Source organism: Salvelinus alpinus, chromosome 9 (assembly GCF_045679555.1).
Source record: "Salvelinus alpinus chromosome 9, SLU_Salpinus.1, whole genome shotgun sequence".
NCBI classification, from domain to species: domain Eukaryota; kingdom Metazoa; phylum Chordata; class Actinopteri; order Salmoniformes; family Salmonidae; genus Salvelinus; species Salvelinus alpinus.
This window is the reverse complement of record NC_092094.1, coordinates 18,285,448-18,302,463: the sequence shown is the minus strand read 5'-3', so window position 1 is coordinate 18,302,463 and position 17,016 is coordinate 18,285,448. Positions and strand designations below refer to the sequence as shown.

At 45.0% G+C, this 17,016-nt stretch overlaps 1 protein-coding gene across 2 annotated transcripts in view; it reads left to right on the top strand.

Moving 5' to 3' along the window:
- Window positions 1-17,016, top strand: part of LOC139584455 (carabin) — a 107,013-nt gene that overhangs the window by 40,186 nt on the left and 49,811 nt on the right. The window contains exon 15 of one of the 2 annotated variants that reach the window (XM_071416333.1): window positions 14,531-15,118. The exons of the other annotated variant lie outside the window; for it this stretch is intronic. Within the exon in view, the coding sequence (XP_071272434.1) occupies window positions 14,531-14,606 (76 nt within the window). The 3' untranslated portion in view covers window positions 14,607-15,118. Of the gene's footprint in view, window positions 1-14,530; window positions 15,119-17,016 lie in introns of those variants that run through there. 2 annotated transcript variants of the gene reach the window in all.

Genomic DNA, 17,016 nt, shown 5'->3' with positions numbered 1-17,016 from the left:
TTGGAAAACTCATTTGCGACCAAACTTTAACTTCCTGACTGATGTCTTGAAATATTGCTTTAATATATCCACACAATTTTCCTGAATCATGATGCCATCTATTTTGTGAAGTGCACCAGACCCTCCTGCAGCAAAGTACCCCCACAACATGATGCTGCCATCCCCGTGCTTCACGGTTGGGATGGTGTTCTTCGGCTTGCAAGCATCCCCCTTTTTCCTCCAAACATAACGATGGTCATTATGGACGAACAGTTCTATTTTTGTTTCATCAGACCAGAAGACATTTCTCCAAAAAGTACGATCTTTGTCCCCATGTGCAGTTGCAAACCGTAGTCTGGCTTTTTTATGGCGGTTTTGGAGCAGTGGCTTCTTCCTTGCTGAGCGGGCTTTCAGGTTATGTCGATGTAGGACTCGTTTTACTGTGGATATAGATACTTTTGTACCTGTTTCTTCCAGCATCTTCACAAGGTCCTTTGCCGTTGTTCTTGGATTGATTTGCACTTTTTGCACCAAAGTACGTTCATCTCTAGGAGACAGAACGCGTCTCCTTCCTGAGCGTTATGACGGCTGCGTGGTCCCATGGTGTTTATACTTGCGTACTATTGTTTGTAGAGATGAACGTGGTACCTTCAGGCGTTTGGAAATTGCTCCCAAGGATGAACCAGACTTGTGGAGGTCTATTTAAACAAGTTTTATTGACTCCAACCTAAGTGTAGGTAAACTTCCGACTTCAACTGTTTGTTTGTGTGGGACTTGGAGGGGGATTATGAAACATACTGTAGGATATCCCTTTAGAGAGGCACAGTGTTGATGCATGGGAAGAGCAGTGTACAGTGGGGAGAACAAGTATTTGATACACTGCCGATTTTGCAGGTTTTCCTACTTACAAAGCATGTAGAGGTCTGTCATTTTTATCATAGGTACACTTCAACTGTGAGAGACGGAATCTAAAACAAAAGTCCAGAAAATCACATTGTATGATTTTTAAGTAATTAATTTGCATTTTATTGCATGACATAAGTATTTGATCACCTACCAACCAGTAAGAATTCCGGCTCTCACAGACCTGTTAGTTTTTCTTTAAGAAGCCCTCCTGTTCTCCACTCATTACCTGTATTAACTGCACCTGTTTGAACTCGTTACCTGTATAAAAGACACCTGTCCACACACTCAATCAAACAGACTCCAACCTCTCCACAATGGCCAAGACCAGAGAGCTGTGTAAGGACATCAGGGATAAATTGTAGACCTGTACAAGGCTGGGATGGGCTACAGGACAATAGGCAAGCAGCTTGATGAGAAGGCAACAACTGTTGGCACAATTATTAGAAAATGGAAGAAGTTCAAGATGACGGTCAATCACCCTCGGTCTATGGCTCCATGCAAGATCTCACCTCGTGGGGCATCAATGATCATGAGGAATGTGAGGGATCAGCCCAGAACTACACGGCAGGACCTGGTCAATGACCTGAAGAGAGCTGGGACCACAGTCTCAAAGAAAACCATTAGTAACACACTACGCCGTCATGGATTAAAATCCTGCAGCGCACGCAAGGTCCCCCTGCTCAAGCCAGCGCATGTCCAGGCCCGTCTGAAGTTTGCCAATGACCATCTGGATGATCCAGAGGAGGAATGGGAGAAGGTCATGTGGTCTGATGAGACAAAAATAGAGCTTTTTGCTCTAAACTCCACTCGCCGTGTTTGGAGGAATAGAAGGATGAGTACAACCCCAAGAACACCATCCCAACCGTGAAGCATGGAGGTGGAAACATCATTCTTTGGGGATGCTTTTCTGCAAAGGGGACAGGACGACTGCACCGTATTGAGGGGAGGATGGATGGGGCCATGTATCGCGAGATCTACACCAACAACCTCCTTCCCTCAGTAAGAGCATTGAAGATGGGTCGTGGCTGGGTCTTCCAGCATGACAACGACCCGAAACACACAGCCAGGGCAACTAAGGAGTGGCTCCGTAAGAAGCATCTCAAGGTCCTGGAGTGGCCTAGCCAGTCTCCAGACCTGAACCCAATAGAAAATCTTTGGAGGGAGCCGAAAGTCCGTATTGCCCAGCGACAGCCCCGAAACCTGAAGGATCTGGAGAAGGTCTGTATGGAGGAGTGGGCCAAAATCCCTGCTGCAGTGTGCAAACCTGGTCAAGAACTACAGGAAACGTATGATCTCTGTAATTGCAAACTAAGGTTTCTGTACCAAATATTAAGTTCTGCTTTTCTGATGTATCAAATACTTATGTCATGCAATAAAATGCAAATTAATTACTTAAAAATCATACAATGTGATTTTCTGGATTTTTGTTTTAGATTCCGTCTCTCACAGTTGAAGTGTACCTATGATAAAAATGACAGACCTCTACATGCTTTGTAAGTAGGAAAACCTGCAAAATCATCAGTGTATCAAATACTTGTTCTCCCCACTGTATGTGTGTCATGATATGGTCAGTGGTGATTTTAGCATGTAAATCTTGGTGGGGCAAAATAAAAATGTGAGATGCATGCCAGCAAAGCCACTACATAACACTTAACAATACATGAATTGCACTATAACGGTGACAAATGGTGCCCACAAACTGTTAGAGCCAACATAAAGCTGTCCCAACAGCAGAGTCCCAACACTTTACCACTGCTATACCTGGCTATCAGCGTAACCTTGTCTGGCAGAGAAACAGTTCGTTCAGCCTCATTTATTGCCTTTAAAAAAAACATAGCTGAAAAGGCTGACTTGCTTAAACAAATGTGGTTTATACTGACAATTCAGATGGTTAAATAAATTATGGCATAAGGGGATGACAAGCAGATAAGCATCATTTCAATTAAGACATTAATGAGCGAGCTAGGACGGAGTCAATATAACAATTTTTTGCAATGACGAAATTTAGAGCGACAGAATTCAGAACATGCACAGTTTTTTTCCCCCCCTGTACTCCAAGTCAGAACCGTAGGATTAATAAAGGGGCATATTTTTGTTTTTACCCTTTATTTAACTAGGCGAGTCAGTTAAGAACAAATTCTTATTTTCAATGACGGCCTAGGAACAGTGGGTTAACTGCCTTGTTCAGGGGCAGAACGACAGATTTTTACCTTGTCAGCTCAGGGATTCGATCTTGCAAACTTTCGGTTACTAGTCCAACGCTCTAACCACCGCCCCATATAAGCAGACAATGAAAGCTTGATGAATACATTTCTCAAAAAAACAGTTATAGGCTACATGTGCACCACCAAGTCAGAACATGAGGTGAAAATAGACCAAATTATTAGGGTGAGGCACACTTAGTATCACATTCTTAGCTACGGAATACATATCTACCTGGCATATTACATAATTTATGCAACAGCATACAAGACATTTTTGGACTCGCCTTGCTGTGCTCACGTGAACAGGAAGGTGGCGTGGCGGTCATTCGTGGGCAAATTGTCAAACTTTCATCAATCTGCCATTCTCTGGATTTATGGCACTTTCAAGACAACTGGGACCTCAACTTTTTATTTTATATACACTGCTCAAAAAAATAAAGGGAACACTTTAACAACACAATGTAACTCCAAGTCAATCACACTTCTGTGAAATCAAACTGTCCACTTAGGAAGCAACACTGATTGACAATAAATTTCACATGCTGTTGTGCAAATGGAATAGACAAAAGGTGGAAATTATAGGCAATTAGCAAGACACCCCCAATAAAGGAGTGGTTCTGCAGGTGGTGACCACAGACCACTTCTCAGTTCCTATGCTTTCTGGCTGATGTTTTGGTCACTTTTGAATGCTGGCGGTGCTTTCACTCTAGTGGTAGCATGAGACGGAGTCTACAACCCACACAAGTGGCTCAGGTAGTGCAGCTCATCCAGGATGGCACATCAATGCGAGCTGTGGCAAGAAGGTTTGCTGTGTCTGTCAGCGTAGTGTCCAGAGCATGGAGGCGCTACCAGGAGACAGGCCAGTACATCAGAAGACGTGGAGGAGGCCGTAGGAGGGCAACAACCCAGCAGCAGGACCGCTACCTCCGCCTTTGTGCAAGGAGGAGCACTGCCAGAGCCCTGCAAAATGACCTCCAGCAGGCCACAAATGTGCATGTGTCTGCTCAAACGGTCAGAAACAGACTCCATGAGGGTGGTATGAGGGCCCGACGTCCACAGGTGGGGGTTGTGCTTACAGCCCAACACGGTGCAGGACGTTTGGCATTTGCCAGAGAACACCAAGATTGGCAAATTCGCCACTGGCGCCCTGTGCTCTTCAGATGAAAGCAGGTTCACACTGAGCACATGTGACAGACGTGACAGAGTCTGGAGACGCCGTGGAGAACGTTCTGCTGCCTGCAACATCCTCCAGCATGACCGGTTTGGCGGTGGGTCAGTCATGGTGTGGGGTGGCATTTCTTTGTGGGGCCGCACAGCCCTCCATGTGCTCGCCAGAGGTAGCCTGACTGCCATTAGGTACCGAGATGAGATCCTCAGACCCCTTGTGAGACCATATGCTGACACATGCACATTTGTGGCCTGCTGGAGGTCATTTTGCAGGGCTCTGGCAGTGCTCCTCCTTGCACAAAGGCGGAGGTAGCGGTCCTGCTGCTGGGTTGTTGCCCTCCTACGGCCTCCTCCACGTCTCCTGATGTACTGGCCTGTCTCCTGGTAGCGCCTCCATGCTCTGTGAAAATGATGGTCAGTGAAACATTAATCTCTCAATTAAAAAAAAAAAGTGTCAATACTTTGCCCCTTGATAACCAACACAAAAAAGCGTTACATGGTCGCTGCCCATATCATTGCATAGTGCAGAAAATACACAAGAGTTCAGGCACCTTGCTTTAACAAAGTCAACCATTTTCACTGTAGTGTCCAAAACGTCTTTCAAGCTGTCAGGCATTCCCTTGGCAGCAAGAGCCTCTCAGTGGATGCTGCAGTGTACCCAAGTGGCGTCGGGAGCAACTGCTTGCACGCACGTTACCACTCCACTATGTCTCCCTGTCATGGCTTTTGCGCCATCAGTACAGATATCAACACGTCTTGACCACCAAAGTCCATTTGATGTCACAAGCTGTCCAGTACTTTAAAAATATTCTCTCCTGTTGTCCTGGTTTCCAGTGGTTTGCAGAAGAGGATGTATTCCTTAATTGACCCCCCATAAACGTAACGGACATATACCAGGAGCTGTGCCAGGTCCGCCACGTCTGTTGACTCATTCGGCTGTAACGCATAGAATTTACTGGCTTGTATGCGAAGCAGTAATTGTTTCAAAACATCTCCTGCCATGTCACTGATGCGTTGTGAAACAGCATTGTTTGATGAAGGCATTGTCTGTTTAGTTTTTTGGGGCCTTTTCCCCCAACATTGTCCCATCCATATCTGCAGCAGCAGGAAGAATTAGGTCCTCCACAATAGTATGGGGCTTGCCTGTCCTAGCCACTCCGTAGCTCCCTATATAAGAAATGTTTCTAGCCCCTTATTAATAGTATATGTTGCCCTCATACATGTCTTACTACTCGAAACTCGTCTTAATTCTCACTCAAACTCCTGTGGCTTATTTTCCAAATTGGCATGTTTTGCTTCTAAATGTCTGCGCAAGAGTGAAGGTTTCATTGAGTTGTGAGATTAGTACTTTTGCACATGTACCACTGTGGCTGAGGAAAGGCACTACTCCCAATATATAAGTCAACCCCAATCAATGTAGTTATCATAAACATCAAGAAGGCGCATCCCTTTTTCAGGACACTGTATTTAAAAGATAATTCGTAAAAATCCAAATAACTTCACAGGTCTTCATTGTAAAGGGTTTAAACACAGTTTCCCATGCTTGTTCAATGAACCATAAACAATGAATGAACATGCACCTGTGGAACGGTCGTTAGGCAATTAAGGTCACAGTTATGAAAACTTAGGACACTAAAGAGGCAATTCTACTGACTCTGAAAAACACAAAGAAAAATGTCCAGGGTCCCTGCTCATCTGTGTGAACGTGCCTTAGGCATGCTGCAAGGAGGCATGAGGACTGCAAATGTGGCCAGGGCAATAAATTGCAATGTCCGTACTGTGAGATGCCTAAGACAGCGCTACAGGGAGACGGGGCGGACAGCTGATCGCCCTCGCAGTGGCGGACCACGTGTAACAACACCTGCACAGGATCGGTACATCCAAACATCACACCTGCGGGACAGGTACAGGATGGCAACAACAACTGCCCGAGTTACACCAGGAACGCACAATCACTCCATCAGTGCTCAGACTGCCAGCAATAGGCTGAGAGTGGCTGGACTAAGGGCTTGTAGGCCTATTGTAAGGCACACACGGCCCTGAAAGAACTTCATTGGACTCTATGTAAACTGGAAACCACATATCCTGAGGCTGCATTTATTGTAGCTTGGGATTTTAACAAGGCTAATCTGAAAACAAGGCTCCCTAAATTTTATCAGCATATCGAATGCGCAACCCGGGCTGGGAAAATTCTGTATCATTGTTACTCTAACTTTCGCGACGCATACAAAGCCATCCCTCGCCCTCCTTTCGGCAAATCTGACCACAACTCCATTTTGTTGCTCCCAGCCTATAGACAGAAACTAAAACAGGAAATGCCCGTGCTCAGGTCTGTTCAACGCTGGTCCAACCATTCTGATTCCACGCTTCAAGATTGCTTCGATCACGTGGACTGGGATATGTTCTGGATAGTGTCGAGCAACAACATTGATGTATACGCTGATTCGGTGAGTGAGTTTATTAGCAAGTGCATCGGTGATGTTGTACCAACAGCGACTATTAAAACCTTCCCCAACCAGAAACCATGGCTTGATAACAGCATTCGCGCAAACTGAAAGCGCGAACCTCTGTTTTTAATCAGGGCAAGGCGACCGGAAACATGACCGAATACAAACAGTGTAGCTATTCCCTCCGCAAGGCAATCAAACAAGCTAAGCATCAGTATAGAGACAAATGTGGAATGTGGCAGGGTCTACAGTCAATCACGGACTACAAAAGGAAAACCAGCCACATCGCGCACCCCGATGTTTTGCTCCTAAACAACTTCTTCGCTCGCTTTGAGGACAATACAGTGCCACCGACACGGCCCGCTACCAAAACCTGCGGACTCTCCTTCATTGCAGCCAACGTGAGTTAAACATTTAAATCTGTTAACCCTCGCAAGGCTACCGGCCCAGATGGCATCCCTAGCTGCATCCACAGAGCATGCGCAGACCAGCTGGCTGGTGTGTTTACGGACATATTCAATCAATCCCTATCCCAGTCTACTGTTGCCACATGCTTCAAGAGGGCCACCATTGTTCCTGTTCCCAAGAAAGCTAAGGTAACTGAGCTAAATGACTATTGCCCCGTAGGCACTCACTTCCGTCATCATGAAGTGCTTTGAGAGACTAGTCAAGGATCATATCACCTCCACCCTAACTGACACCCTAGACCCACTCCAATTTGCTTACCGCCCCAAAAGGTCCACAGACGACGCAATCGCAATCACACTGCCCTAACCCATCTGGACAAGAGGAATACCTATGTGAGAATGCTGTTCATCGACTACAGCTCAGCATTTAACACCATAGTGCCATCCAAACTCGTCATTAAGCTCGAGACACTGGATCTCGACCCCACCCTGTACAACTGGGTCCTGGACTTTCTGACGGGCCGCCCCCAGGTGGTGAGGGTAAGAAACAACATCCCCACAAAGGTGCATTCTCAGCTCTCTCCTGTACTCCCTGTTCACCCATGACTGCGTGGCCATGCACGCCTCCAACTCAATCATCAAGTTTGCAGACGACACTACAGTGGTAGGCTTGATTACCAACAACGAGGAGACGGCCTACAGGGAGGAGGTGAGGGCCCTCGGAGTGTGGTGTCAGGAAAACAACTTCACACTCAACGTCCACAAAACAAAGGAGATGATCGTGGACATCAGGAAACAGCAGAGGGAGCAGCCCCCTATCCACATCGACGAGACAGTAGTGGAGAAGGTGTAAAGTTTTTTTAAAATTCCTTGGCGTACACATCACGGACAAACTGAAATGGTCCACCCACACAAACAGCGTGGTAAAGAAGGTGCAACAGCGCTTCTTCAACCTCAGGAGGCTGAAGAAATTTGGCTTGTCACCAAAAACACAAACTTTTACAGATGCACAATCGAGAGCATCCTGTCGGGCTGTATCACCGCCTGATACGGCAACTGCTCCGCCCACAACCGCAAGGCTCTCCAGAGGGTAGTGAGATCTGCACAACGCATCACCTGGGGGCAAACTACCTGCCTTCCAAGACACCTACACCACCCGATGTCACAGGAAGGCCAAAAAGATCATCAAGGACAACAACCACCCGAGCCACTGCCTGTTCACTCCGCTATCATCCAGAAGGCGAGGTCAGTACAGGTGCATCAAAGCTGGGACCGAGAAGCTGTTTTTCAGTCTCTGTCTCAAGACATCAGACTGTTAAACAGCCATCACTAACATTGAGTGGCTGCTGCCAACATACTGACTCAAATCTCTAGCCACTTTAATAAATAAAAATTGGATGTAATAAATGTATCACTAATCACTTTAAACAATGCCACTTAAAACATACCCTACATTACTCATCTCATATGTATATACTGTACTCTATACCATCTACTACATCCTGCCTATGCCGTTCGGCCATCGCTCATCCATATATTTTATATGTACATATTCTTATTAATTCCTTTACACTTGTGTGTGTGTATAAGGTAGATGATGTGAAATTGTTAGATTACTTGTTAGATATTGCTGCATGGTCGGAACTAGAAGCACAAGCATTTCGCTACACTCGCATTAACATCTGCTAACCATGTGTATGTGACCAATAAGATTTGATTTGAATGAGCGTTACACGAGGCCTGTACTCTGGAGCAGGATCGATTTGGAGGTGGAGGGTCCGTCATGGTCTGGGGCGGTGTGTCACAGTATCATCGGACTGAGCTTGTTGTCATTGCAGGCAATATCAACGCTGTGCGTTACAGTGAAGACATCCTCCTCCCTCATGTGGTACCCATCCTGCAGGCTCATCCTGACATGACCCTCCGGCATGACAATGCCACCAGCCATACTGCTCGTTCTGTGCGTGGTTTCCTGCAAGACAGGAATGTCAGTGTTCTGCCATGGCCAGCGAAGAGCCCGGATCTCAATCCCATAGAATTACTGATGCTAGCATTGGATGTGCTCGTGGAAGCAGAACAACTTGTCATCTGCAGGTGTAGCAGTACTACCAGTAGAGCTGGTATGTGTGTCTATGGATGCGGGCCTTACTTTTCTTTAACCATTTGTCAATTTTCGAGCAAACTGAATGAGCAGCAGCTACTTTTGGCTAGATACGGACCGTTAGTGGATTTCCCGCGAGAGCGTAATGGTTAATGTGATTGGATGTTCATTATTTGACTAGGCTACCTGTATTTGACATTATTTCGCTGAACACGAGATGGTTGAATTTTATTTTTGGCAGTGAAACAAGGCTACTCAGGCAGGGGGGGACCACCCAAATGTATAGCCCCACTGGAAAATATAAATGGACTGTTTGAAAATATGAAGAAGAGAGGGGGGGGTTAAATGTCAATCACATTTTTATTTGGCGTACCCCTGACGGCACAGTTTGTGCCCGACGGCACAGTTCCAGTTTGGGAATACCTGTTCTAGAAAAAGGCCAGAGTTCCGAATTTACAATTCCGAGTTGGATGAAATTTCAAAATGTATTTGTTCCCCCCCCCCCCCCCCGAGTTCCCAGTTGTCTTGAACTCACTCAGATTTGCAGTTCCGAGTTAACAGTTGTTTTGAGCGCGGCACAAATCATGCTTCATTGACTGCATGGCCAGCATGGTAAACTAGGAAAATAGACCCTTAATCTTAGACTTCATGACGATAACTGCTAGCTATGACTTTGAAAGTATGATGTTGACATGATCAGTCCAATCAAAGCTACTGTAGATATGTGATTTGATGTAATTTTATCTGTGGCCAATGACCTTGAGCCTTCTTGGGTGGGCACCTCTAATGTAACTATATGGCAGCACTCAAGGGGCTTGAATTTTCCACCTCTACCCTTCGACTTGGCGGTGACTTAATGTCCTCATAAGTGACTGAACACTGAGCCAATCATGGCACACTGCTCTGTATTTTCTGCTGGGTTGCCCCACCTCCACAGAAAGCACTGAGCTAGGCTGAAACACCTGCATTTTGGAGCTGCCGTACTCAAGAAACAAACATGGTCTCTCTGTTGTTATGCGGCTTTATTAACTCAATTATATATCTTTTTACATTGGTTGCAAACTGATATGTGACACATTAATGCCAAAATAAGATGCAAAACAGGAAAGCCTGTTTTTTATTCATTTTTTTGCTAAAAATGTGAGGCTCAAAACTGCCCTGAATGACGGGTCGCAACTGGATACGGCCATATGCTGCTGTTCAGAGAAGTGGGTGCCCGTCTCCTCCCTCCCCTCTGATCGCTGAGGGAGGAGAGACAGTACAGGTCTACTGGGACCAGATTAGGACATGGCTGGCAGGGTGACTCAGTAGTCATATGCTGCTGAACATGCTTTAACTCTGGAACCTGATCACTCACTGTGTGTGTGGTTCAGTAGTACTCTAGTTATTTGTTCAGGTGTAAGGCTTATGTAACCAACAACAAAGGGAAATGGGGCATGGGATCTGTGATCAGTGCGCCAGCTATTTTATACATATTTCAGTGGAGCTCAATGGGAATATTTGTTTTGAGACTATGCAAACTGCGCAGGACTACCAGAGTTGTTTGTCAAGAGTAAAAGCAATGATTAAACAAACAGATATTATTTTATGGACATGTATACTCTTAGCCTCCACCGCCATGCTCCCATAACACTGTATACAACAGTTGCCTTTAATTTTTCATGACATCACTCCTGATTTCCCAGCATTGGCCTGCTGTTCAGACGGGCTAGTGTTTCCGTGGAGAATAGGAACAGAGGGAAATCCAGACAGTGCACATGCTTGGGAAACATGATTCCATGTGAAGCTTTGCAATGCGGATGTCACAGATGGATAAGTAATCGAATAAGTTGTCTACTGTAGGTTTAGATTCCTAGTATAACAGACAAGAGAAGAAACATTTATTGAATTGACTCTTTAATAAATTCTTACCAATACTTTGTAAGACTACAATGGAAGAGCATGTTGAGTATCACACCCACTTGTCTGTCTAGAACCCTCAACTCAACTCTGGACCTCAAAGCCAGTTTCACTGTTCTTTTCTCCATTGGTTCCCTCTAACCAGGGACTGATTTAAACCTGGGACACCAGGTAGGTGCAATTTAATTATTAGGTAGAACAGAAAATCATCATGCTCTGGACCTCGTAGGGTACGAGTTAAATATCCCTTGTCAAGAACATGATCAAAGTGTCAATGACCTGCAGGTTAGTCAGAGGAGCAGTTAAGGTAGAGACCCTCTCAAAGGTCCTCAGACCTACCAATACCTTTGTCCCAGGCAGCACACCTGTATTCTCACTGGCCAACATTGTTTCAAGAGGATGAGAGAATTAGTCATTTAGCAGACACTCTTATCCAGAGCGACTTACAGTAAGTAGTGAGTGCATTATTTATTTTTATAGACCATCCTCTGTCCATAGGTGTCTTACTTGCTGTATCATGAGAACTCATTCCAACCGAACAGACCCCCCTCCAAAGGGACAAGAATTATTATCAAATATGTGTGCTCGTGTAAGTGTTCAGTTTATATATGCATTTATTCAGCTATTGTGGGAAAGTCCTACTGCTGAGTCATTCATTGACCAGGAAAACATTTTGTGACAGTCCCCTGCCTTTTGTGGTTTCTGCTGCAGTGAAATTGAATTTAAATTATGCATGCTGGGTGTCTGCTTGAGCAGAAAGACAAAAATTGCCCCCTTTGTCCAAAGTGGTGACGCTCTCCTCGTGGCTGTAGGAGAACTGTAGAAACCACCATTCTGCTACTACATGACAGCTAGCCTAAATGTTTCAGTAGAGCAAGTAGCCACAGTCAGCCATTGTTAATGGAGTTTGTGAATGTCAATCACATTATATGGATTTAAAATGTATTTTCTTGGCAAATACATTTCTTGGCGTTGTAGCTAACCCGGATCCTGTTGTAATGTTGATCTCAGTATATCAATTTAGCACACTAATCTAGAGTAGTAGACTTTCACATGCAGCATAGATTCTGCTCTGATAATCCTTCATAGAGGTCCCAGGAGCTGAAAGTTAATATGGGAGTGAAGGATTACATCTGATTGCCACAGGTCTGTTTCACCTGTAGTCCTGCCCTGCCATCAGCACCTGTGATCGCTCTACTGCACTCTCACCCAGCCATTCACAGGCTTTCACGTTCAGGTCCCACACGGCCAGTGTTGCGCTAGAAAAGGCCTCTCGGTATCACTGACAAAGGTGGCTTTGTTCACAGGAAGATGCAATACTTGCTCCTCATTGTGGCAGACTCTTTCGAGTCCTCTGGTTCTTTTAACGCATGTAGGACTTTGTGTGTGCCGTAGCAACCCCTGACATTACAAGGTTATGCTGACCTCCGATAAGATATCTTCTGGAGTTATATTTTATCACTGTCTTGATGTATAATGTCACCTCTAATAGTGGTAGTACTGCCCATAGCCTCCATTGCCCTAGCCCAGTTAAAGATGGTGTTCAGTGTGTTCATTCTCACAAAGTTTTGTATGAACAGAGCGTTGCCCCATTCACACGTCAGAGGAGGACACAACACTGCGGTTTCCCTCCTCACCATCAGGAGGTAGGGTCGCTGTCAAATACAATTAGACTTTCCCTCATCTCATGTCTATCAGCCCCACAAGGACCACTGGAGCAGCCTTGTTTTTCTGTCTCTTCTAAAGAGGGAGTGTATTCCTCTTACAGTATGTAGTGGTCTATGGAGCGAGGCGGGCAGGGCCCCTGCCATTCAGGATTAGCTGTCAGATCAGACGTGTATGTGTGTGTAGGGCGACTGGACCAACCTCTCCTGCTCTAACCAGACTGAATTGGCTCTGACAATGGCACCTAGCCTAACGCGATGGGCAGAACCTGTTCAGCACACTGCAGGCCACATAAAAACACCATACTTTTTATCACCTCAAATTAAGAGGTATTTACTACATGGAGGGGGGGCTAGAGCTCAATAATGGGGTGACAATGCTTGAAAAGGGCATTGTGACATTAAAGATTTTAATCCCGACTTGGTGCATGTGCTGTTATGCATGTCTCCATCACCACTCTGGGGATGTTTAGCTGTATGTATGTATGCATGTGTGTGTGTGTCCTTAATTCTCTATCAGATTAGCTCTAAATATAGCATGATCAAGGCCATATCAGGCTATGCTTTTCATGAAGTGATTTTAAATGAGGCTACAGTATAATACAGTTGTCTATGTTCATTAATGTGGAGGACTAGAGTACTCCTCTGAGGCAGAGTTGCAGTAGTTGGTTGGTAGTAGTACTTCGGGCCCTGTGATCTGTAATCCAGCTCCCACAGCATGGTTTCCTAGGAGACCTGTTGCGAGCAGCTCAAGGCTCCATCACCGAGCCTCATCTCCAGCCCCCCTCCGGACCTCCACATGAAACCCAAACCCCAACAGTGTCACAGGCTCTAGCGCCACTGCTTTTTCACCAATGCCCCCAATGCAGTAGTATTAAACCATCATGATAATTAACGTCGCACAGGCATTGTGTTCATCTTTTAGAGGAGTCTGGGGGACATTGTGTTGCTGTCTGAAATGTCTCATTCCCCCTCCGCTCTCTGACTGTTTGTGCGTCGCAAATGGAGTGTGTCCCTCAGTGTTTTGGCATCTGAATATCTGGGCATTGAAGGTTCCATACAGAAGCCTGGTGTGGAGTCTTTTGCGTGAGAAATGAAAAGTGCTCTTAGAGCCCGAGGAGGGAGAGTGCTCCAGCAGCAGGCATCTCCGTGCTTTTAGTGCTCTCATTCTGTTTAGTTTTTTTCTCTTATTTCCCTGTGGAGGAATTTGAAAATCCCTTTAAAAAAACAACTCATTCCTTTGACCTTTACCGGGGCAATTTATTTTAACATTAGGCTACAGAAATAGCCACAACACTTTAAGTGCAAATCTTTTCAGTCGGTTTTGTTTTGGGATGTCAATGTGTGTTTTGTCCACGTCTACATTTATACTCTGAACATTTTAGAAAAATATGTTTTCAGAATAACTTGTTTCCTCAACAATCCAGATCTCCAGTCTCTTTCGGTATCTAGACTTAGAAAAATGTTTTGTGGCTAGCTTCAGTTGAATGCTGTTTGAAAGAGCAGGGGTGCAGCGCCACGACCCCCAGTCCTGTCAGCGCCACGACCCCCAGTCCTGTCAGCGCCACGACCCCCAGTCCTGTCAGCGCCACGACCCCCAGTCCTGTCAGCGCCACGACCCCCAGTCCTGTCAGCGCCACGACCCCCAGTCCTGTCAGCGCCACGACCCCCAGTCCTGTCAGCGCCATCCTTAATCTTCTTTCACTGGTTGATAATGTATTTTTTATACTGATCACTCGCTCTCCACTTGTCATAGGGAACTGTCATCAAGATGTCACTGCCTGAATAAGACCAACCCCTTAAGGAACACTCAGGAGTCCCAACTCATCTGAGGAAAGGAGGACCTGCACTTGATGGTACTCTTGTTTATTACAATGCCCTCAAAACCCAACACGGAGGACTACAGAGTAATGTCCCCATGGAAACTTTTTAAACATCACATGCAAGATCCAACCTTCCTGGATGTCTTAGATTAATCACTGCTCATAGTTGTGAATATCATTGTCCTAGGAAGGGCCTTCTGATATGGGGCATTGCTCCATATCCCCTTTCCAATGTTTGTCCTACCACTGCTACCCAGCGATTCAGCACTCGCTGGGTAGTAAGAACAGTGACTTTTCACTCAGCCCTCTCGTGCGACGACTAGGCTAAAGGTGGGATTTGCTGTGTCTCATCATAATTTAGCACTGCATGTGGTAGTGTATATTTAGTTGCGAATTCTACCTCTGGATTTCTGTGACGTCGCTCCAGTGGAGTTGTTTGTTGTTTTCATGTATCTTGTACTCGTAGAGACGTCAATGTTTTTATTGTAAAGCTGTTTTGAAATAATAAAATATGAACTCTTCTAATGGTCGGTCATTTATTCACTAGAATGTTTCTGAGGGTGGTCACATGTGGAGTCACTGCTCGAGAGCCTCAACTCAATACAACTATACAAGAGATTAGAAACGTAACGTCTCTACATAGAGGTAACGTTTTGGATTCTATGATGAACAGTGGTGATGGTGCCACTACTGTTGGATTTGACAGATTCTGTTATGAGTTAATCAGTTAAATAGTTATGTTGACTAGATAAATTGCAGCCAGTCTGAACTAATGTCTTTAGGCAGCTAGTGCACCATCCATTTACATCTAGACCCTACATGTTTGACCAGAGGTTCTTGTAATGTTTTTCTCCAACTTGGTTACAAACTTTTCACTGCACAAACATTGTGGGTGATCATGTTGTGTGTTTTGGGAGGGTATCTGCCTCTTTCACGATATTTAATGACAATCAGCCCCTGGAATTACCTGAGGTGTATGTAGGCAGCACTACACAACCACACAATTGTTCACTCTAATGGAACAGCTGCGTGACGTTTTTGTGGAAGAGGCGGATTCTACTTTCCCCTACTTATGTAACTGTCAGAAAAGCACTGTAGTGGAGAAAGACTGGCAGACGAACAATACAGATTTAACCTGGTTTTGTTATTGTGATTTAGTGCTCTTATAAATCTGTCAGCTCACAAGGAAAACTAAGTCAACTGGAAAAGCTGTGGAATGAGGGGAGTGTGCTTTTGGTCTTTTTTGATCCCACACACCGATACTTGGCTGGCTGAAGAAAGCGCTGTTTTATTTTGATGCGTTTTAGTTTTTTCTCTTTTCCCCTCCAGTAGGTGGATTTAACTAGCGTTGCTCTGTGATGATGCATGTTATCTCATTCTGCTTCTTTCTGTTTTTTTCTCTTGCTATTTCACTCTCGCTCTAAGTTAAGGTAGTGACCTATTAAAAGCTCAGGAATGCTTTGAGTGGACCCTCTGACCTTGTAAGGCTGCGTTTAGACAGGAATCCTGATTCTATTTATTTTCCAGTAATTGGTCTTTTTACCAATCACACATCTTTTTCAGAGCTCATCTGATTGGTCAAAAGATCAATTTGTGAAAATAAAATATCAGATTGTCTTCCTGTCTAAACGCAGCCTAATGGCTCTGACCCGGTAGTTCAGGGTCAAAGGCAGTCCTCAAAACCTGGCCAGGACAGAGGGGAGGAAGGAGGGGTGGAGGGCTCAGGGGCACAAGTGCTCCCCATACCTGAAGCAAGAGTGGGAGTTTGGCGGTCAGCAACTTTTGTTTACATCCCCCAATGTCTCCCGTCTCACCTGCTTTCAAACAGGACATGGGTTAATGTTATTGCATAATTTTCTCATCTATTGTAACAGTATGAGGCCGTGTGTGGCATATTAGATGATACATTTAAACTTTATCCAGTTCCACAAAACATATTTCCAAAGGTTAACACATACAAAACAAATAAAAAATCCAAACGTTTTCTCATAAAGTAGACCGAAACACAACAATTGTAGTAAAACATTTACATTCAAACTAGTTATTTTGGTCTCGTTTCCCAGAAGTCTACTGCATTCTCCTAATCCAGTCCTGTATGCTGTGTTTTGGTTTCAACCATACTTATATCCTTATGTGTCCACTCAACCTCATGGATAGAGCAGATACCTTTTAGGCAGGTACGTCCACCCACAGGATGCAATTTGTCTTCCAGTTGTTCTGGGAGATGAGCTCTGTCAGCTCTTGTTAAAGACACATTAACATCTGCATGAGGGGGAGGCACACCGGGTTGAATTATTGACAGCACACTGTTTCTCTCACCTCTAGTCCAGGTTCACTACAATCCTTTTAGGAGTTTCTAAATTCTTTGTGCTCTTTGACGTGCCCATGATTCAATCTTTATACATTAATGAAAACAGAT